The following is a 24,491-nucleotide window of genomic DNA, read 5'->3' on the forward strand; positions in this document are numbered from 1 at the left end:
AAAACTAGTCACGCTGTTCACTGGGCCAAGATATGTTTACTTTAATTTTACAGTAGGGTGTATTTTGACTTAATTTTCTTTTTTATTTTATTTTTTTACCTGAATCCAAAGCAATAGATTTTGGAGGGGCCACGGGATGAAATATAACAGGGAACACTGTAGCTGGTAACTGATTATCAACCTGAAAAAAAGAAAAACCAACTCATCAGCAAGATTTAAATAATTTAAATTTAACCTTTTAGAAGAAATCACTAACTTCATCACAATTAAGGATCTGTATGTATATGTAGTACAATTAGAAGTTTCACTTTAAATCTGTAAAACTTTTTATATGCCTCAGCAAGGGCAAGCCTTTAAATAAAAGAATATACAAATACCTCAGAACTGCATTAACACTGTGCAGCATGTACACCATTAATGGAAATGTTCATACCCAGGATCATGGGAGATTTCAACTCTCTCTAATTTAAACAAAGTGTAAGTAGAAATTGGATATGAAATTAGAGGATAAGGAGAAAGAATAAAAATATCCTAAATACTAATTAGAAGTTAAAAGGAAGGAAGGAACAAAGGAAAGTAACAGACAAACACAAGCTTCAATAAAGCCCTCCTCATTCTCATAAAGAATGACAAAGAAAAATCTGATTTTGGGATTCTATGACAAATTCAAAGGAACATTCAGAAATAACAGTCTCAGTGCACAGGAAAATAGTCTTGCAGGCTAACTGGTCAAATTAAATAGTCCCAAAAGTCACAAGCACCCTGGACTTAAATTGTAATTAAGATGCTGAGTCCACAGAATACATAAGGGGAAAAAAATCATACTAACAAAAACATAATAATTACAATGTATGCCACAACCTTGTAAAAAGAAATTTCATCCCCAAGATTCCCAAAGTAATTAGATATTATCTATTTAACTGAGGAAGACAGTGTTACCTGAAGCCAATACAACGTGGCCCTTAAACTTCTCTGGTGAGGAGACTGCTTAAATTCAACCTGAATTCCTGATAAAAAATCTCGTTTAATAGGGCATCGAACAGGGAGGCGCATTTCCATTGGGACTTTACCAAAATTCACCTGGAATAAAAAAGCATATGCTTTTATAATGAGTTGGTATTAGCAGTGTAGCTGCTCCATTTTAAGTATCCGTTTACTCATGAAATTGAAAGGGAAAACTATTTTATGTGATGATCTACAGTTTGAGACCTTTGAAGCAGAATCCATCACTTTTCTACCAAAGTTATGAGGAAAACAACTGGGAAACATTTCAATTAAGAAAATAAAATATGCTTCATATCCTTTAACAACTTCAATAATAGACCATTCTTAAACAAATTTTGTTTTATAATGGTTAACAGGGTCACTATGAGTCAGAATCGACTCAACAGCACAAAACAACAATAGCTTGTTTGTGTCTGACACTAACTGTGTAGGTCCCCCGCCACCCATGGGAGCATGGCCAATGTTTATGGGTATGGGGAGGAGATGCGGAGTGTATTTGGTGGTCAACACAAACCCAACCATCAAGTACCAAAGACAGAGTAACTAAAATTACGAATTAACCAGAGCAAGCTAGAAACTGTAGTCAAACTTCTGGGGCCTTCTTAAAGCAAAGGTGACTTTCGGTTTCAATTCATAAGGGCCCATATAAAGCCTATCTTTATTTGGTGGACACTTACTCATGTCCAATAACCGTTCACACTTAACAAATTTAACTGAGTAGGGTTTGTATAGGTTTTTCATCATTGAAGTATGTAATTTCACACAGCCTTTACAATGGTATCATTGAAAATATAAGAAAAAAAGTTATAGTAAGTAACCTTAATTTCTCCACAATCTTACTTAAAACAAGTTTCATAAAACTATCTGCCTTGTAAATGGAGCCAATTATAAGAATACAGAAGAGAAACAGGTTCAAATTCTGTTTTAAAGTACATGATTTAATAGCAATGTAATATATTTTAATTGAAAATATACTAGTCATGATAATCCTATTAATAAATAAGAGTTTATTTACTAATAAATTAATTTCAGCACACACATTTTACTTGTACATTAAAATTTCACGTTTTCACTACCACCACCACCACCACCACCAAAACACACCTATAAAAGCCAAACAAATTTTGGTATACCTCCAAATTATTGTCTAGTTTAATCCAGTCACGGTCTCCTGATACTTGATATTTCTGATAGGACTGTTCCAACAAGATTATCTGCTTTTGACTAAAAGGCTTCCATTTTTGTTTTGGTTTCATCTCCCAAACAACACCAGAACTAAAATAATTCACAAAGAAAATTACATTAGGAATACATATTTAGGTTTGTGGAATTGTCATTCAACCCCAAACTGCTGCTAAAGTATGTAAGAGAAAGGGACAGGGAAAATGTTTTTCTATCACACATTTGATATCAATCAATGAGCCAAGAGTTGGCATATAGTAAAGGCCATAGAGTAAATATTTATGCTTTGTAGACTAAGACGCAAAATCAAGGTTATTATGTAGATACTTATATGACAAGAGAGAAAACAAACCTTCATAAATTTTTTATTGACGAACTTCAAAATATAAAAATAATAATTGAGTATAATTTTTAAAAAACACAGGTCTACTAATAAGAATAAACTTATGGGGGGATAATATTTCACTTAAGTTAGTTTTCCTATTATTAAAATCGACTGCAAATGTTCATCCTTCAATGTCGATCTATAATGAGCATCTTTAACAACATTTTTTCACAGATTAAACAAACAAACCCACTGCTGTCCAGTCGATTCCGAATCATTGTGACCCCGTGTGTTACAGAGCAGAGCTGCTCCACAGGGTTGTCTTGGAGGTACTGCCAAATACTGATATCAATCCATAAGCATATTATTTTCATTGAGAATATTTATTGTCTGAGAGGCATTTATAGAATTCTATTAGATTCTTCTCGTGGTATTTGCTTTTTATAGGATGTCAATACACTGCAGATCAATCACTTCCAATTGAAAGTTAGGTGGAAGTTCCTCAATTGAAATGTGGAAGCTTCCTTTACACTTGTATCAAGGTTAGAAAAAAACGCTTCCAGTAAGAAAATATATCCACTGCACATTTGTGTCTAATAGAGATCTTGCTTCTTGTTTTAACTTTGGACAGAACAGGAAGTAGAGAAAGCAGCCTGACATTACTCGTGATTAAAACGTTAACTTTCCTTGAAACGATTTTACTGGAGTACAATTTTCACATATATAAGCTCTGTTTTTCCTTGTAACTTTAGGTTGAATTAAGAAGTGTTTCAAGTGTGCAACAAAAGCTAACTTCCAAAGTGATTCAGTGTTCAATGACAGTGGCTGAGGGTGGTTCTTTTTGTTCAGAAAAATATTAATTTTGGCTCAGAGCTCAAAAAGAATGCAATAAAACTTCAGCACTGCTAAGCTATCAAATTGGAGCCCTGGTGCCACAGTGGTTAAGAGCTCAGCTGCTAACCAAAGGTGAGCAGTTCGAATCCACCAGCTGCTCCTGGGAAACCCTATGGAGCAGTTCTACTCTGTCCTACAGGGTTGCTAAGAGTTGGAATTGACTCGATGGCAATGAGTTTTTTTTAAAAACTATCAAATCGCTATGCGGTAAGCCCATTCAGCATATTCAGCTTCTAATCCTGATAAAGACGCACAGAACTAGTAATAGTTTAGTCCACAAGAATGAATGAAGTTCACTGCTTGACATTACTAATTTGATTAACACATGATAATTCAAATATTTTCCACAAAGTAGCTGCTGATGAATAACACAATGAATAACCACAGGCTTTAAGTACCTTACATTTTCATAAGCTTCGTGAATTTGTCCAACTAAACCTTTTTCTGCTCAATACATATTCTTCCCATCATCAGCTGTAACGTATCTTAGAACATTCCACTTCAGTTTGTACTGAATAAGTGTTTCCTCAACTTGTCTGAAAATATTCTCTCCTGTAGTTGCTCCATGTAGAATATTCATAAAGGCTAATTCTTCAGTCACTTCAAATTCAGCACCGACAACTCATATACACAAATGGTAACATCTGCACACTCCAGCGTCAAGGAAAATCACTTGAAATCATTTGCCTTGTTTTTTAATTAACTACTGATGTTACTCTGAATGACCTCAACTCTTCAAGCAACTGTTCTTCTTGAAAGGCTAATGGTCTTAGACAAGTTTATTTTCTTTGGACCCACTTCTTCATCTGCTACGGTCAGACATGATCCAATTAACTCACCACTGGTAAAAGGCTTTCCTTGCTTGGCTAACAGATGAGTCACTCAGAAATTTACTCTGGTTGCAGCATCATTTTTTTTTTTTTTTTTTTGGTGAAGAAATTCTGCTGTGATGAGGTATTTTCCTTTAAATATTCTAATTTTTTCTGGTCACTCTTTTCCTATGAGTTGGCAATATTGCTATAAGTGCTTAGTGTAAGAATATACTATATTCTCTTAGCACAGAACTAAGTCCCTGGGTGGTACAAACAGTTTGCTCTTGACTACTAACCTAAAGGTTTCTGGTTCTAATCCACCCAGCAGCACTGCATAAGAAAGGCCTGGTGATCTGCTTTTATAAAGATTACGGCCAAGTAAGCCCTGTGGAGCAGTTTTACTCTGTAACACATGGGGTCATGAGCTGGAACTGACTCGACAGCAACGAGTTTGGTTTTACTGTTCTTTCTTAGCACAGTTATAATATCAATCCATAATAAACATAATACCTTGCCATTTAATTTGATAACAAGATAATCTGCATTCCACTGTGCCTTAAAAGAGTGGTATTCAAAGTCCACTTTTCTTATTTTTAACATGACAAGCATACTTTAGTAATGAAAAATAAATAAATGTTGTGGTACAGTGATACTGTCAAGTTATAACTGCATCACTGTGATTTGTACTGTACTGAGTAGTATTGGGAAAATAGCCACAGACGTTTAAAAGAATGAGCGTGGCTATGTTGTAGTAAAACTTTATTTACAGACACTGAAATTTGAATTTCATATAATTTCCATGTGTTACAAAACATTATTCTTCCTTTGATCTTTTTCAACCATTTAAAAATATAAATACCATTCCTAGCTCACTGGCCATACAAACACAAGTAGCAGGCTAGATTTGGCCCAGTTCACCCAACAGCCTCCAAAAAAGAATGAGTGTTTTACTAAATTTAGTGTATTAAAAAACTAAGAAGAGATAAATTCAAATACTTTCTTACAGAGGTATAAATAGAATCAGAGAAAATAAATGGCCTCAACACTGAAAGTTCTACATGACCCACTCATTAAAGATTGTATGTCCACGTCAATAACTGCCTCCTCTAACGACTCTACGAACTGTTTTCTTTTTTCAGTTTATTTCTGTTGGTTTCTCCTGACCCACTCCAGTTACCCACCTTCTACTGCACAAAAAAAGAAGTTAGCTGCTTCTCCCTCTGTGTTTCTACTGTACCATGTACATACTTGTTTGTACCATCTCTCAATATTTTTATAATTCATTAAAATACATATACACATACACACACACACACATCCCCCCCAAAGAAAGAAAACAAATCCCTTTCTTCCCCATCAACTGACAATGAGTACTGTGAAGGCAGAGACAATACCTTACTCATCTTTCTATCTTTGGAGCTTTTCGACTAGCAGTGCAACAACTGTTCTAGATGTTTTGCTGAATGAATGTACAGTATATCAAATTCTGTTTACTCCCATCAAATTAGCTATTATCAACTCAAATGCCTTTTAAAGATTTCTGATGTCTAGTATTTCTTCTTCCATACCTGGTTATCCCAATATATGAAACTTCCTGTTTGCTGTCATTGTTAACCAGTGAAAGCCCAAGACTGTGGAGAGACAAGGTTAGTTCACAATCAGCTTGTTCCATTTCTTCTGCCTGCCGTGCTTTGGAAACCACAGCAACATCATCAGTGAAAAGCAAAACTCTCTGACGTCCGTCCAGGAATGACACCCAGTGTATCTGGATATTTGCATCATATGGAAACTGTCCACATCCATCCTGGGGGGAAAAATATACTTTTCATTAAACCCACAAGCAGTAAGTTTTTATGACATAAAATTGAACTACAGAGAGAAAAATTAGAAAAGTTGAAAAGACGTAACTATGTAACTCAACATCAAAGTGACATAAGTAAAGCTATCATCTATTTTATACGCACCAATTTTTTCAAACGATAACAACGATTAATAGTGTTTGATTTTCTTTTACCTTAGCTTGTGTCACCTAGTTAGTGCTCAAAGGGCATTTAGCAGGAGCAAGAGGACCCTTCACTGGTACCAATGAAGAAAGATGCTTATTTGTCTCCAAGCTGGAGAACAGAATGATTCAGACGTCAACTAGAAAAGTAACTTCAGGTAAAACTGATCTAGTTGACTTTTATGTTTTAATGATTTATAAAATAGCAAATATTTATGAAAATCACATTGCCAAATAGTCAAACGATGGTGATCAGTTTGTACTAAATTTCACAATAACTCTCTCAGCTAAAGGTTTCCTATAGCACTTAAAAATATGGGGCTTGATTTGGTCACTGTTTTCACTGTTCATTCTGCGCTCAACATAAACACAGCAGCAGTTCTTCTAATTGGCAGTACAAGTGCCTACTAGGTGCTAGGCGCCATGCTAACTGCTGGCAATAAATGGGCAAAACATGGTCTTGCCCTTACGGGTCTTAAAGTAATCTATGGACACGAAGTAGAAGGATCTGGAAAAATCAGTCACAGGAGAAACAAGTCAAAAAAACGAAGACCTTTGACACTTTAGCAAATATTTAAGGCAGGCCTTCTCTCTAGTAACCCTGAAGAACTGTCAAATGAAGGGTACTATAGAGTGAGAACCAATATGTGTAAGTTTCTTCTGATTGAAAAAGTAATGTAACCTTATTGCAGAAAGTTTGGGACACAGAGAAAAGTACAAAAAAGGCATAAAACTCACTCATAACCCTATAATCCCAAAATGGCCACTATTAACTTTTAACATCTATTTCCTTCCAGTATTATCTTTCCAAATACGTATGTAGTTTGACACAATTAGGACCATCTTTTATGTGCAGTTTTATTTCCTATTATTACGATTAAATACATGAAATTTCTAATATTGGACTATTTTTCTGACAAACATGGTTATTTCCTAAGTCTCAACCTAGTATTTTTACTTAGCATCATTATTTGAACACCTCTGCATGTCTTTAGATGCTTTGTGAAGCTTGCTAACTATACCTCCCATCAGAGAGATGTAAGAATTTCTGTAACTACTGAATATCCCCATTGTCAGGCACTTAGGAGGCAGCAGAGCAGGGTGGTGAAGCGGAGGGCTCTGGAGTCAGACTCTCCGGGCCGGAAACTTAGTTCTTTTCCTTCCTAATTACTCACTATGCCTTCATTTCCTCAGCAGTAAGTGGAGACAACAACAATACCTACACTTCATGGGATTATTATGAAGATTAAATGAGATAATGCACAAAGCATAGTGCCTGGAGCACAACCAATCAGTTGCCGCTGTAATCTTTACGGGAGCAGATCGCCAGGTCTTTTCTCCCACAAAGCGGCTGGTGGGTTCAAACCATGGGCCTTTCAGTTAGCAGCAGAGTGCTTTACCATTGTGCCAGCAGGGCTCCTTAAATATATATGCAGTGATTTGATTTTTCTATTTTCTAAAGATCATAAAATCATTTTATATTTTTTCCTTGAAGGAATGGTTATATAGAAGTGTACTTCATTTTAAGTTAGAAGACCCTCACTTCACAAATGTTTTCAGTATATTTTTCAGAACACTGTTAGAATGGCCCTTGCTTAATAGTACAGCCCTTCTAAAGTCTAAGAGTCTAAGAAATAACAAGCTGATTAATTTATCTACCCACATAATGCTTCAATCAATATTACACTGAATTTCTGATGAGGTCATTTGCATACTGCCAGACTCCTTTAACTAAGAAAACATACAGCGCTACTTGAGAAAACTTGCCTGAAAATCTCACAGCCAACAGTTAAATACATATGTTCAAAATAAGTTGTTTTTCATTTAGCCTTAAAATTCTTTCCTCTAAAAAAAAGATAAATAAAAAAGTGCTTTACTGGTCTTTATTTGGACAAAATGGAGCACAGCAATTTTTTTTTAATTATAAATAAATCATTTAGATTGCTCTAAAATAAAGTATTGGTATGAATTATTTGCAAACTAAAGTCCAAAAGTAACTTATTCTGAAATTGTTTCCAATTCACTTTTAGTTCAGCCATCTTGTCTACCTCCCTTACCCTCAGGCTAGTCATAGAGCACTTATTCACATCACGTTACCTTCAACAGATCGTGTTCCCCAACATTTGCTGCGTATCTCCATGTAAGTTTTCTGGTACCAGTAGGATCTGCCCAGGCAAAAAGTCTAACTTGTTTTGGCAGCAGTTCCATTTCTTCCTGTGACCCACTATAACACAATCGACAGAAGGAAGATTAAAGTATCCTGACCTTGAAAAACCCAGACCTGTAGTTTTACTGAGAAGAATGGTCTTAATTAATAAAACACACAACTCTACCTAAAAATAAATACCCTAAAATGTCTAGTAAACTAACTGAAGCTCAAGGAAAGAAAATATCACCCTTTTGAAAGCAAACCCTGATCTAGGCAGGATAACACCAATAGAATTCATTAAGGTAAACAGACTGGTACATTAGAGATCACCTGTAGAAAAGGCTGTGAATCACAGCGTCTTGAGTAGCAGAAAAACTTTATTCAGTGCTAAAATTTAAGCTTCTTAATCAAATGAAATACATTTATGAGTCCCAATATGGATCTCAACCAAAATAAAAATGACTGCGAACTGTTCCTATTCAAAGTGTGGTCTGTGGACCAGCAGCATCAGCATTACCTGGCAACATGTTGGAAACACAAGGTCCTGAGCTCCACCCAAGACTTACTGAATCAGAATCTGCATCTTAACAAGATTCCCAGGAAATCTTAAAATCGATCATTAAAGTTTAAGTAGTACTGGTACATATAACACAAAAAACTTTTTCCAGAGGGTGAAAGAAAAAGTTATCCAACCAGGTTTTAATCCTAATTTGTGCTTCTAAATCTTTTATTGGATTCAAACCATGAGAGTTAAGAATAGGAAAATCTGCAAGGAATTATTACGTGTGTGTGTATGTACACGTGTATTATTGCTGTTGTTGTGTCACCAAGTTGATTACGACTGATAGTGACACTATAGGACAGAGAAGAACGGCCCCATAGGGTTTCTTAGGCTGTAATCTCATGGGAACAGATCTTCTTTTCTCCCGTGAAGCTGCCGGTGGGTTTGAACTGCTGACCTTTCAGTTAGCTGCCAAGTGCTTAACCATTGCGCCACCAGGGATGTGTATATCTCTATATACGCAGAGATATAGATATATATCTATATATGGAATATACATGAAATATTATAATTTTTATAGTTTAAGGGCTTAAAACTATCCGTTATACCATTAAATATAGGCAATCCCTGGGTTACAATCATCCGAATTAGACACAACTTGTACTCTTGTTCATAAGAGACTGCCTGTAATGGTATTATCCAAGTCAAATGACAGCACAGGCAAGAACAACAAAATTCCTATCAGCCTATATGATAGATACATCCAACGCCACTATCTACTTACTGCTCTCTCTTTTAGTCTTCTATTATCCCTAGCCCAAAAAACTAGATACGGATTTATAGGGAGAGGGTCACTGAGAATTACCACATCACAAAGATAATGCTAAAACAGGTTCACAATCTCTTATTTGCATTCTGAAACTCTAAAAGCTCTAAAAGCCCAAAGATTTTTCTGTAAGTTTGGTGCCCAAAGTAATTTGATCACGTCTGAATGGATGTGAGACTATTAGTAGTTTTTATTTATCCCATTTGATGTGACTATTCATAAATTTTGCTGCAGAAAGATTAATGTGTTAGATCACAGGCTGTCTCAAAACCTACTGGAAGGTATTAGTAATCAACAGCATGTGCTCCATATTACCCTTCTAAAATCTGACAACATTTGTGAAACACATCTCGCCCCAACCATTTCCTAGGAGGGACTGTAGACCAGCGGCCCTTTCTTTCACACCTCTGTTTATATGTGAGGACGTCCCATGGTGTGTGGTTTATTATCAGGGCGGGTGCAGCTCCCTCGTGGTAATCAGAAAAGGTTATGACAGTTGAGTGTTCAGCAGTGTTCACATCCACCAAGATACCGCCATCCTATTGTAGGAAAAAAAAGTGGCTTGAGCTACTGGTTTAACTTGCACTTAAGTTTGGATTGTGACTCAGTTATGCAGGTACTAAAGCTTGGTTCTCTTAAGTTCTTGCTGAAAAGCAAACCTGCCCTGATGTCTCACAGACATATATGGCATTATATATCGATACAGCAACACCTTCAAATAACTACCAGTACATTTTATAGCATGGTTTAATAAGGCATTCTAAAGCAATTTTTAAAAATCAAAGACATATTGTTTTAAAATATGAAAGCTTACCAGATCTTCTAAACTCAATAAAGTACCATTATCCTGTCGGTTATAATAGAATGGTTTGGAGGATTCTTCACAGCCCACCACTCTCACGCAAAGTTTGCCTGACAAACGTTCAGGCCAAAATGGAAGGCACTGGAGATACAAAAGTTAAACTTAAAAACCTACCATGGCATAAATAAGACACTAGCTAAGTTTTCAATTCTAAATCTAATCTTGATTCAATTACAACTAAATTTCTTAAAATTATTATCTCCACATCCTATATTAAGATTACTGACAATCTTATTGACAATATAATGAAATCAAAGAAACTCCATCAGACAAACACCGCTATCTTAGTCTCCATGTACTTATGAAATAATAACAGTATGAGAAACTGAAGAGTCTTTTGATTAAGGATGCTTCAAATATGCTGGATATTTAAAAACGATAATCTTAGCAACATTTGCTTTTGTGCATATCCTATGTTAATTCATGAATGTACTATGAGTTCTCTCAGAGTATCTTTTCCTAGGTAAACCAGAAAGACAACGTAAAGCAGAGAACACCACAGACCTTGCTGCAAGTCCTGACACTACCTTCCTAGCACTCTGACCTTAATCAAATCATATACCTCACTGAGCCTCAGTTTTCTGATCTGTAAAACTGGGGTAATGGTAAGCTTAAAGAACTGTGACGATCAAAATGATGTAACATATGTGAAAGTGCTCTGAATTACATAAAACATCATATAAGCTTTAGTTATTAATGTAGTACAAAATATCTTTGTTATAAAACACTAGGTAAATTCTATTTCTGAATAAAAAATACCACTGTTATCAAACCCACATCAAAGATATAAAGATAATAAGCATTTATTTGTTGTCAAGTCTATGGCGATCATTCTAAATGCCTTGGAAAGATGATGGCTCTTAGAGCTGAAATCTGTTTACACTGTAACTGGAATCCTTCCTTTTGAGCCTTTTGTTAAGTATTTTTAAAAATAATTTTAGAACCTTTTTTTTTTTAGAGGTACAGAAGAATGACTCCATCCTAATGGTTAGACTGGATGAAAACTCAGACAAATTGTGCCCTAACGCTTCTCTTTGTGTCTGTCCTCCCCACTATCTCCTTCATTCTCTCCACCCCCTCATATCCTATAGAGTCTGAAAAGTTTAGTTCAAACCCCACCTCTCCTGTGAAACTTTTCCTGTTGACCTAGACCACAATGATCTCAACTCCCAATGACTTTACTGATCTTGGAAAACCCTAAGACTCAGTTTCCTTCTCTATAAAGTGAGGGGACTGAATTTTAAGTAATTTTCAAGGAAACTTCCAGCTCAACTATTAGAAATTCTATAATCAGCTATAACTTAGCATATACTATCTTTCTCTCCATGTATTGATATATATGAGTCTTTAGCTCTCCAACAAGATTATACGTTTCTTGAATAGAGACATTATCCTGACTATAGAGTCAATGTTGTTGTTGTTGTTGTAAGATGCCACAACTCACAGCAACCCTACAACAGAAGGAAACACTGCCCAGCACCACGCCATCCTCACAGCCATCGCTGTGCTTGAGCCCACTGTCGCAATATACAGTACATTATCTCTATATACTTTTCACAGTATGTATCCACATTACATATATACAGGAAGAACTTAGAAAATGACTGTTGACCATCTAGACTGGACTAGTGGTAAAGATTATCAACAATTTTCTTTCTTTTTTTTTGTAAACACATGCTTATTATATGGAAAAAAAAACTCTTTCAAAGCTAGCTATCATATTTTAACACATAAATCTGATAGCAGACTGAGTGTCTCAAAGAGCAGTGTAATTCTTAGTTATATGTCTGTCTTTATTTATAGATTTTAGGATCCACTTATGATAAACGAAAATTTTACCTCTGAAGAGGCTATATAGTTCCATTTATTAGTTGGTATCGAGCCATCGGGTACAATTTCTCCGACTTCTAGATCTAATGATGACTTGTTTGCAATGGTACAAAACGGAGTCAGAGTAACTATTCTAGAAAGATTAAAACTGCTCATTTTGATGCTAACACCAACCTGGGGAAAGGAAGCAAACAGGTTTATCATTTTCCACACTTTATTCAGCTCATTTGAAATATATGCTGCCCTCATACATACAAAGACTTCTTAAGATGTTTTAAAATAAGAATTTTTAAATAAAGTAACTACTATAAGCCACACTCCACTACTGATTATCTTCTCAGTAAGAGAAAAAATTTTGGCTCCTTAGTTTGATTCTACGAGAAATCAATTCAAGAAATATCAATAAACAACTTAACTAATAAACACTTGCAATAACAGATTTATCTAATATTCTTTACTTTTAAGCATTCCAAACATAAATTGCTTTATAATTAGTGTGAGGCTAAATTTTGTGACTTTATTATCTCTTATTAATAAGATGAAAATTTCAAAGCAATAATAAAACAGGTTAACTGGCATCAGACTATTCAAATTTTCATAGTAGTCAAACTTAAAGATTTAAAAAACATTTGAAGGGGAGCTGTGGAATGTAAGGAGGATTCTAGTATACTCTGAATATTTACAAAGTTACTTAGATGGATTTAAATCACTGTCTTGAACTTTAACAAATTCAAGTTTTGCTTGGTACTAGTGGCTACAGAAATGTGTAAAGATAAAAGTCCTTAACATAATACTCTGAACTCAAATTTCTGCACCCCTTAGGAGCCACCTGGTTTACTGAACTGTGGACAAGGTGAATGGGGTCAAAGGTACATAAACAGCAGAACCTTACCAGGTATTCCATATTGTTGGCAGGACACTTCACACACCCATAACTTCCTACGGTATCCAATGAGAAACTATGGGACCAGGCACTAGTTGAAATTTTTAACTGTACCTACACCAGAGAATACATAACATCATGTTAATTTTATTTGATGGAAAGTAGCTAGACCACTAAGAAATTTCTTTACTTTCAAAGGACACAGAAAATGGTAATCAAAGACATACTGCAAATGGGTACCACACCCACAGAAAACTGGGACCTTAGGGGACAGTGCAATAGCAAGCTCTGACTTTCCCATTCACCCATGCAATAAACCCACTGCTATCAAGTCAATTTTGACTCATAGAGACCCTATAGGACAGAGTAGAACTGCTCCATAGGGTTTCCAAGGAGCAGCTGGTGGATTCAAACTGCTGACCTTTTGGTCAGCAGCCAGGCTCTTAACCACTGTGCTACCAGGGCTCCAACCTACACAATGAGTACAGTTAATTTAAAGATGTATACCAATGGGATCTTCTGTTGTTTTAAAAAGAATCATAACGGAACATGCTATTTTCCAGTGTTAGACTTGTGACAAAGAGTTAACAAATTATTAAGGTTTTGGCACATCCAGAATTTATTTATTTAATTAACATTATTCAGCAGATGCTACACGAAAGGCATCAATCATGACAAGTAAAATAGAAAACAATGGGACACAGTTCACAATTGGAGACAATGAGTCTCCAACTAAACAGAAAGATAGAAAATCTATGCAAACAATTACGACACAATGCTCAAGGGCCATACAAGAGAAACAAAATGCCGTGAAGGTCACAACGTAGAGAAGGCGTACAGAAGAGACCTAACCGTGCACCTATACTAACCTCACTCCTAGCCACACAACTAGATTATAAAAACCTGAGGACAACCAGGGCCAGACACACAGACAGATAATTACAACACCACATGTTAATCAACAGTCGAAGAGGGTGGTTCTCAAGAGTGTGGTCCCAGGACCAGCAGCATCTGTATCACCTGGGAATTTGTTAGAAATGAAAATTCTCAGGCCCTCCTTACATCTACTAAATCAGACTCTGGAGACAGAGCTCACCAATCTTCTTTAAAAGCCTTTCAGGTGATTCTAGCACACACTGAAGTTTGAGAATTGCTGCACTAAGAAAACATGGATGGGACACCTAGCCCACTTTAGATGGTTACAAAATCTTTCACACAGGTCAGGCCTGAGGGGAATGCCAAAAAATGGACAGCAGGTAACCAGAAAAGGTGAGGAAGACGAGGAAAGAGCAGGAGAAGAGGCATTCAAGGCAGGAAGTGCAGCAAATACAAAGGCCTAGAGGTGATCAGATGGGGTGGATGTGAATACCAAGATATGAGTCTGGCGAGCTAGGAGGGAGCTGAATACAAAGGGCCAGGCTTAGGCATTAGGCCTCTCTCCCAAATGCCTGGCTTCCTGCTTCATACACAGGAGGGACTCAAGGAACAGAAGCCAAATTGAACTGTTGCATCTTCTGACATGTCATTTCATCACAGGATGTTGTTGTTGTCGGGTGCTGTGGAGGTGATTCTGACTCATGGCAACCCCATGAGACAGAGTAGAACTGCCTCATAGGTTTATCCTGATTGTAATCTTTACGGAAGCATATCACTAGGTCTTTTCTCCCAAAAAGCCACCGGGTAGATTCGAACAGCCAACCCGTCAGCAGCCAAGTGATTAACTATTGTGCCACCAGGATTTCTATCTGATACTACTTCAAAACAAGAGCAATTCTAGGGGCACTGGAGAACAGGGTCTCAGCCTCAGGAAACTGCTGTTAGTTCCTAACACCCCACTTACTTGTGCATTACTTACAAATCCCCTTCAACCTAATTCATACCAATGGTATGTAGCAAATAGGGAAGCACAGTTTGAGGAAAGGCAAATGATTCCCAAGTTCCCAGATTAGGAGTTTATCTATTTTAACTTGTTACGTGAATAAAAACACACCTTATTTTTACGAAAAATGTTCTTCTTCTTGAAAGAGAATAAAATAATATCCCTGAAATTAGCTGGATGTTTCACATGGGTATCTTCTGCACGGTACTGGAGAACGCGAGAAGTCTTGTTGATGAGCCAATATGGACTAAAGACAGACAGCACCATCTGGCTGTCCACTCGCCTGACATGTACTGACAAGTCAAGTGTCATCACTTCTGCAGAGTCAGAAGAAAAACACACAAGAAAGAATTCGGGAAGTGTATCACTTATGCGGAAACGGCCATTCCAATTTTTGCCCTGATATTTCACCAAGACTAATTCTATTATTTCTCCACTGATTCTCGAATGTAGAACATCAGCAACACTGCCTTCCGCTAGCCCATGGACTTCTGCTGTTCCCTAAAAACAACAAAAAAACAAACACACACTGAGTCTGCTTAGTGATTTTTTAAAACCTCTGAAATAGCAAGCTCCGTATTTTACACAAATGTTAAATAATCTACTGGATGCAGGTTACCTGCCAAATGTTCAACGAAGTACCATGTTTTACATATTATGAATGTCCAATAATCACTAAAGACTAAAAAGAAAACAGTATACACCACAGCCACAGACAGAAACTATCTTTTAGCAATTAGTAGGCCAATGGCCATAAGTTTTGAGAAAAAATAAGATCTATACCAAGAATCAAACGCTGGATTCAGGAACCTTGGCTGTTGCCTGTTGGAGCTACACCACTAAATGAGCCACTTAACTGCCTGGGCTTCACTTCCTCATCTATTCACACACCATGTCTATGGGTTTCCATATGAATGGGATAAGGAAAGTGATGACAAACGATTCTGACAAGCTATCTAGATAAGGGCTATTATTTTTAAAATGTATGATAGACAAAATAATGAATCAGGCTTCCTTACTGAAAGCTTCTCTTGTATAAATACCATTTAGTTCACTTAATTAATTTTAGTCACCACAATTCAGGAATGGCTCACTGTCAGATAAAGAAAAAAATACTTTAGGTTCCAAACACTCCAGTCAAACAAAATGTCAGAGACATACCTCAAGTAAATATCTTAGAGGATATGGAAGAAGATTCCGCAAAGTAAGGGGAGGATGCAGATGAATAACGTAAGCTGGATCCCAGTCTTCTCCACATGTACAGATATAGCTTAACTCATCGGGCACAGCAACTGCGTTCACCACGAGAGGTAAGAAGTTAGCTTCTGTTGACGGACACTGCAGCATGGACCTGACCTCCCTGCTCCTGTGAAGTTCTTCCTTCCAGGAAATGTAGGTGGTGGATGTTTCGTACTGATGTTCTAAGACTCCAGCCGGCTGAATAAACAATTGACATCTACAGAAAAACAAGAGAGAGTGGGGAAAAAAGTTTTTATCTTAAGAAAAAGGATCTAATTAAATATTCTTGATAACTCTCCAGCGTATTAGTCTTCCTGTTTTTAAAGATGCAGAAACCAAGGCTAACAAAGGTTAACAGAGCTGGCCCAAGGTCACACAGCTAACTTGTGGAGTAACTTTCTACAAAAACAAAGCACTTGGAGACAATGACAACTTTAAAAACGTCATTTCAAACACAAAGGTCATCTAACAAAAACAGGCATCGAAAAATTCTGAAACATCAAATATACAATGAGAAATTTGTATCTAGTAAATTCAGTGACATGAACGTACTTCCCCATATAAAAATGAACTATATATATATACATGTCTTAAAAGTGGCTTTTATAAATCTTCCAATAATAAAAATATAAGAGATTTTTCCAAAAAATATAGATCTCTAAGCTATAAAATTAAAAATATATTTTATGAACTTTTAAAGCTTAGTATACTCAAGGAAGTATCTACCTGTACGAGTCTAAAGGAACATGGAACTCCTCTTCAGGTCTGGCTACTCCGATGCGCTCCAACAGCTTAACATTCTTAACAAACTTATAGATGATAAATGCAATAGAGAAATGGTTTTTAATCTGTTGGACAAAAAGACATGTAAGTTGTTGAATTAAAAACTGTGTGAGTTGTACACAATTACTTTTAGATACAAAAAGTTTCAAACTCAATATTGTAAAATATTTTCACTGGTAATTGAAAAATGTTAGGATATTTAAATGTTATATATGTTAAAACTGATATTTAAGTGGCAGTTGGAAATTACTTGGATATTCACATGCTCTGTATATTAAATGCTGATGTTTATTAAATAGACAAGTGGTAACTTTGGTGAAGGGTAAGACAGTACACAATACTCGGGAAGCCAAGGCAAGGTCATGGAAGCTCCACAGACACATCCAAACTCCCTGAGGGACCAAATTGTTGGGCTGAGGGCTGTGGGGACCATGGTCTCGGGGAACATCTAGCTCAACTGGCATAACATAGTTTATAAAGAAATGTTCTACACTCTACTTTGGTGAGTAGCGTCTGGAGTCTTCAAAGCTTGGGAACGGCCACCTAAGACACTCTACTGCTCTCACCCTGTCTAGAGCTAGGGAGAATGAAGAAAACCAAAGACACAAGGGAAAGATTAGCCCAAAGGACTAACGGACCACAACCACCACAGCCTCCATCAGACTAAGTCCAGCACAACTAGATGGTGCCTCGCTACCACTACCAACTGCTCTGACGGGGATCACCATGGAGGGTCCTGGACAGAGCTGGAGAAAAATGTAGAACACAATTCTAACTCACAAAAAAAAAACAAGATTTACTGGTTTGACAGAGACTAGAGAAACCCCGAGACTATGGCCCCGCAGATACGCTTATAGCTCAGTAATGAAGTCACTCTTGAGGTTCACCCTTCAGCCAAAGATTAGACAGGCTTATAAAACAAAACGAAACTAAAGGGGCACTCCAGCCCAGGGGCAAGGACGAGAAGGCAGGAGGGGCCAGAAAGCTGGTAATGGGGAACCCAAGGTGGAGAAGGGGAGAGTGTTGACATGTCATGGGATTCGCAACCAACATCACAAAACAATATGTGTGTTAATTGTTTAATGAGAACTAGGGTACTCTGTAAACCTTCAAGTACAAAAAAAAAAAAAAAAATGCTGATGTTTAATGTTAGTCTATATTTCAAATACATATTAATCTCAAGATTTCAGCCAGAATATTTTCTCCATTACCACCTTCTCTCAATGAACGTATGACCAAACAGTAAAGGACAGCAAAGGAAATATGAGGAAAAGTAGTACAACCCTCTTTTCTTGACTACATCCAGTGCTATGTTAGTCATCGAGTGCTGCTGTAACAGAAATACCACAAGTGGATGGCTTTAACAAAGAGAAATTTATTCTCTCACACTCTAGGAGGCTAAAAGTCCAAATTCAAGCTGCCAGCTCCAGAGGAAGACTTTCTCTCTCTTTCGGCTCTGGGGGAAGGTCCTTGTTATCAATCCTCCCCTGGTCTAGGAGCTTCTCAGCACAGACCCTGGGTCCAAAGGAAGCGTGCGCTCCTGCTCTTCTTGTTTGGTGGCATGAGATCCCCCTGCCTCTCTGCTCACTGCTCTCTTTTATATCTCAAAAGATACTGACTCAAATTACAACCTAATCTTGTAGACTGAGTACTGCCTTGTTAACATAACTGCCTCTAGTCCTGCCTCACTAACATCATAAAGGTAGGATTTACAACACATAGGAAAATCACATCAGATGACAAAATGGTAGACAATCACACAACACCGTGAGTCATGGCCTAGCCAAGTTGACACACATTTTGGGGGGACACAATTCAATCCATAACAAGTGTGATATCTGCTGGAGCTAATGGCAAACTAAGAGACAAAACTGGCCAAAATTTGAAATCTTTTCTTTCCTATCTAATAATGTGATAGGTAGGAGGAAATGTCCTTTTGCTAACTATGTACTGAAACCTGTAATAATGCACAGAAAAAGAGAAGTGGATAAAGTCTTAAAAGTAGAAAATAAAATATTTATAGTTTAAGATGCTTAAAAAAAAAATTTTTTTAGGAGAGTAAATTCATCCCACTATTCTTTCACACATACTTGAAAATTACAATCCCAAATAAAATACAAGAAGAATGAAAATGTTATCCTATTCAGCAATCAACTATAATTACAACATTCCTCAGTTCTGAATCTTTAAAGGAATATACAATAAACCTTATTTTTAAACCTAGGAGACAACAAAAACGGGCTTCAAATTACCAAGGCTGGTTTATCAGACATTTAAAATAAAGAACATTACAAAAGCAAGTTGACTTGGGAATAACAGCCACTTCAATCTACTATGGTTATTTCTGAATAATCAGTATTGGCTTAATATAGTTTTATTATATTCCATAAATATTCAGCTAAAAGATTTAACATTTCTTGACATATCAAAGGGACACAGACAACTTTAAAGTATTACCTGCAGAGGAGAGCGAACGGTAACCACTTTATTGCCTTCCGTTGCATCGATCTGTACCAAGACTGAGTGAGAGTAACTGACACTGGGATTCCGCACATTATACAGCCGCCGTCCAGGTCTCACAACAGGAACATGTGCAACTTCTGTGTATCCATGAGGTACTAAGGCAAAGAGAAAGTGAGAAGAATTCCAAAAATTAATTTACCTATATTTTTCTAGGGCAGAATAATCACTGGCACCTCAAAAGAATAAACGTATTCTTCCTCATAACTAGAAATAATCACTATATAAAATGCTTTTCTAGACACGGAAACTTAAAAAAAAAAGGAAAATCGATTATCATTATGAAATTTTTGACCCCAATTTTTCTTGATGTTTTGAATGTATTAAAACAAACAAAATCCAACTCATTCCTTAGTCTCTTAACTATATAGCAATAATCTCCTTGTCTTTGTAATGGTAATAATTACTGTCAATATTTTAGGGCTTCTGAATCCTTTCTGAAGAGCACTATATAATTATATTATTCAAGGGCATAGAAATAATCTAGTTTTCTAAGGTACTTCTTAAATTAATCAAGTTAAATCTTCTCAAGCTTAAAAGGAAACAGGGTTTATCAACTGTTTCAAGCCTTTAGAAGTATCTTCACCCAAGGCATCTGTGATAAAATATTTTTTCCAGAGTTTATCTATCAAAAATAAGCCCATACCAACTATTTCAAAGATGCCCGTAAAATAAATACAGCATACCAAAGGTTAGAGTGAAAAAGGAGCTTTCTTGACGGCTCAATACAGATCGTTTCTCTCGACGTAAAGGTTCCACACTGGCATATTCCAATTCCAAATGCTGGCCGGCATCAACATCATAAATATCACTTTTCTCAGGGGAGCCTATGGCTCTAAGATTAGGATTGGGCTGCACCTTAATGCGAATACCTGTGGCATTTTTTACTGTAAAAGGAGCCCTGTCTTTTAAAGAGTAGTCAAAAGTAGAAGCAGTGCCCTCTGAAAAACCCTGAAAGGGAACACAACATCACAATGAAATTTTGCAAAATGCACATTCTTCTCCAAAATTAAACCATGACTAGACTTTTTTTTTAACTAGTTTTAACAACAAAAAACCGATACATGTTTCATTTTTAAATTCTACTTGAAACAGTCCAAGCAAGAACCAAACATACTTTTGCTAAATTGTTGAAAACATTAAGGCAACTTTTGGATATTGTTATATTCATTGTATCTCCGGAAGAAATGTGAATTGCCATTTGTGGTTCAGGAAGAAAAATAAAGTCATCTCCTGGCATCAAGCTTTTATCCTGGATTGGGTTCTTCTTTACCTATAAGGATAAATAACATTAACAAATTTATTAGGTAATTAGTAATAAAATTAAAATACTCTCAACAGAGTTAAATTCTCCTAATCTAAATGGGCCACTTCACACTGATTCCTCAAATGTCTAATTTTTGAAGATATTCAGTGCTTCACTGAGCACAGATCAGTGTTCTTTCAGTGGATAGCCCATGCACGGGGAAACACTTTGAATTATGCCATAAAAGCACCAAGCGATTTTCTCAAAGTCAGCTACAATATGTGTCTCTTGGGCATTCCTCAGAGGATACTTATTAATCCAGTGCTGTCTGACTAACTGGCGATTATGCATTGATGAGCAAATCTAAGGTGACTCTGCAGTCTAAATTCACCCTGAGCATAGAAACCAGCTGGAAATAACAGTTTCTTTTCCTCTACTGTTCACCAGTAACACCTATAAGTAAGTGATACGATTAGCTTTCAAACTCCAGCCATCAGCTTCTATCAGAGACTTTGTTCTAACAGCATTTTAAAAATCTTCTAAAACACTCCTTGTTAGCCTCTCTATGCCAATGAGAGACAGGTGAGGAACACTACTTTGACTTTAGTGAAATAAAATGGGACACAGGGTAGGTGACAGCCTGTCTTTAAAATAAAAGTCTGCTGAGTCAATTTTGGCACCTGATTCCTCAGTCAGGCTGTTCCAAAGAGGTGAGTGTGACGACTTGCTAACAGTGTAATTCATGTTCCTGTTAATCTAGAAAAATGTGCTTCAATACCTAGGATTCCGAAGTGTTCCCAAGTACTGTAAAGAGATAATACAAAAGAGTTCAGGAACCAGAACAAAGGTTCTCAAAGGTTTTGGTCTTGGGACCCCTTTACACTCTTAAAAATCAATGAGGATCCCAAAGAGCTTCATTTATATGGGTCATATCTATCAGTGCTTATTGTATTAGAAATTAAAACTGAGGAAACTTTAAATATTCATTTAAAAATAACAATTACATTTTAACAGAAATAACATTTTTAATGAAAAATAACTATGTTCTTAAATATATACATACATAAACGTGTATATATATATCTATATATATATAGTGAGAAGAGGCATTTACAAACTCCTTTCTATCTAGCTTAAGAAAAGACAGTGGATTCTCATATCTGCATCTGTATTCAATCTGTTGCAACAGCACAATCAGGTAGCCTGTGGGAAACTCCACTGTATGCTCATAACAGAATAAGAGAGTCAATGTCTGAGTATTATTATGAAGGGTTTTGGCCTCATGGACCCCTTAAAAGTACCTCAGGGATCCTGAAGCACACTTTGAGAATCACTGAACTGAAAAATACTCATAAACATATTTAGTGTAATTCTATACAAAGATATTTTATGGTTTCCTTACATCAAGCCTTAAATTCCACTGTCTCTTCCCCGCCACTCTCTCAATCAGGGGCTCCCAGGCAGCATAGGTCTCATTGTAATAGTGAACCTGGAAAGGCACAGAAATACAATTAGAGAATATTTCAATTTTAACCGTAAGATTTTCTATAACCAGTAGGAGAAAAATCATAAGTAATTCAATAACTAAGTAAATAAGGAACTATGCTAACTGCTATTTTAAAATCCCACCTAAAGACACAGAGAATACTTAGAGAATGTTTATTTTCTTTTACGCTCTTACTTTACTGCCATAAACAAATTATCAAAAGAATCTTTAAAAAATAATTGCCAAATAAATAATACTATTCCCCAGAACACTAAAGGTGACAGTGTATTGCCTATTCACACATGTATACTTGCTGTAGCCATGAACAAATTTAAAAAAAAGCTCATTGTCTTACTTCTGTAATTGTACTTTTGAGAAGCTGGCTCTGAAGGTACTAAATGACATGGCCATACCTCCAGAGTCACGTCAGCAGTAGCAGCCATTAGCGAAGTCCAATTTTTAATAATTCCTGAAAACTTAGACTCTGCCAACAGTAAAGGTACAGTTCGATGTCCTAGGCCACATTCTAACGTAACTTGAATTGACTCCACAACAACAGCACAGATTTCCTCTATCAACGGATGTTCTATGTCTTTGAAATTTTCAGTTATTTCTGTTGCCGTTTCAACACCAAGAAACCAAGAGTTATAATCATTAATAGATTTGACACCCCAAAGATTTTCCAATTCCTTAGATGTATCTTTGGATTCATCTTCTTTTGTCTTTGGAGACATAGCAGCCATGATGGTCATCACAGTATTAAGAATTATGGGTGAAATCTTAAAAAAAGAAAGCAGAAAAAGTTTTACAGTAAATTCTGCCCAGATGAGAAGAATTAATATATAATACAAAAGTTTAAAAGTAACTACTTAAAAATTTAAATATATTCAATTCACAGCTAAGGAAAGAAGAGAAACATGAAGAGAAAGCCCACAAAATCATGTGTCAAGTCAACTAACCCGTAACAGTGATTTCTGCCCAGGTTAATCTGGAATTAAGTAACTAATGTCATACGGCAGTAGTCGATACTATTGAGTTAAAATAATCAATTTTGGGTAAAATAATTTATATCAACAGAATAAGGTAGAGAAGTGACTGAATTTTTCAATTCTCAATGAACTGCATTAACTGAACTGAAGTATGTGATCCTTGCCAAGATATACATAGATGGCTTTCATTTTTCTTACTGAAACATAAATTCATTTTATAAAGGCCACATGAAGACAAGCTAATAAAGGTTCTGTTAGGGACCCTGGGAATCACCATGGATCTCCTTTCACTCATCCCAAGATCTGCAAATTCTACCTCTTAGTACCTTGGAATCTGCTCACTTTCCTCATTCCTATCACTGTGCTTTAGTTCTAAATGGATGATGTTGTCCAGTCAGCAACCACCAGCCTACCCTTCACACTGTCACCAGCATGATTTTTCTAAAACCTAAATCTGGGAAAGACATGCCAATGCTTAAGATCATCAACAGCTTCAGATAACTTTCAGGATAAAATTCAAATTCTCTTAGCTTAGTGCAAAGAACCATCAATTATGGAACAGACCATCAACTGCTCACATGCAAGTTCAAGTTGAAGCTGAAGAAAATTAGAGCAAGTCCACGAAAGCCAAAATACCACCATGAGTATAGCCCACCTGAATTTACAGACCATCTCAAGAATACATTTGACGCACTGAACACTAATGATTGAAGACCAGACAAGTTGTGGAATGACATCAAGGACATCATGAAGAAAGCAACCAAAACCAAACCAAACCCACTGCGCTGAGTCGATTCCGACCCACTGCAACCCTAGAAGACAGAGCAGAACTGCCCAATAGGGTTTCTAAGGAATATCTGGTGGATCTGAACTGTCGACTTTTTGGTTAGTAGCTGTATCACTTAACCACTGCGCCACGAGGGCTCCATGAAGAAAGCACGGGGTCATTAAAAAGACAGTCAAGAAAGAAAAGGCCAAAATGGATGTCAGAAGACACTTTGAAATTTGCTCTTGAACGTCAAGTAGCTAAAGCCAATGGAAAAAATGATGAAGTAAAAGAGCTGAACAGAAGATTTC

General features: G+C 36.5%; 1 protein-coding gene across 2 annotated transcripts in view; it reads right to left on the bottom strand.

Moving 5' to 3' along the window:
• The window catches only part of VPS13C (vacuolar protein sorting 13 homolog C), a 175,087-nt gene that overhangs the window by 30,575 nt on the left and 120,021 nt on the right, over window positions 1–24,491 (bottom strand). For both annotated transcript variants that reach the window (XM_004374623.3, XM_004374625.2), the window contains exons 52-68: window positions 22,839–23,204; window positions 22,342–22,428; window positions 20,811–20,966; window positions 20,380–20,644; window positions 19,631–19,791; window positions 17,117–17,238; window positions 16,313–16,607; window positions 15,263–15,652; window positions 13,282–13,386; window positions 12,399–12,563; window positions 10,512–10,640; window positions 10,103–10,236; window positions 8,318–8,444; window positions 5,787–6,022; window positions 2,139–2,280; window positions 940–1,080; window positions 100–181 (exon numbers count right to left, since the gene is read on the bottom strand). In XM_004374623.3, the coding sequence (XP_004374680.1) occupies window positions 100–181; window positions 940–1,080; window positions 2,139–2,280; window positions 5,787–6,022; window positions 8,318–8,444; window positions 10,103–10,236; window positions 10,512–10,640; window positions 12,399–12,563; window positions 13,282–13,386; window positions 15,263–15,652; window positions 16,313–16,607; window positions 17,117–17,238; window positions 19,631–19,791; window positions 20,380–20,644; window positions 20,811–20,966; window positions 22,342–22,428; window positions 22,839–23,204 (3,103 nt within the window). The remainder of the gene's footprint in view (window positions 1–99; window positions 182–939; window positions 1,081–2,138; window positions 2,281–5,786; window positions 6,023–8,317; window positions 8,445–10,102; window positions 10,237–10,511; window positions 10,641–12,398; window positions 12,564–13,281; window positions 13,387–15,262; window positions 15,653–16,312; window positions 16,608–17,116; window positions 17,239–19,630; window positions 19,792–20,379; window positions 20,645–20,810; window positions 20,967–22,341; window positions 22,429–22,838; window positions 23,205–24,491) is intronic.

Source organism: Trichechus manatus, unplaced genomic scaffold, assembly GCF_000243295.1.
Source record: "Trichechus manatus latirostris isolate Lorelei unplaced genomic scaffold, TriManLat1.0 scaffold00030, whole genome shotgun sequence".
Classification (NCBI taxonomy): domain Eukaryota; kingdom Metazoa; phylum Chordata; class Mammalia; order Sirenia; family Trichechidae; genus Trichechus; species Trichechus manatus.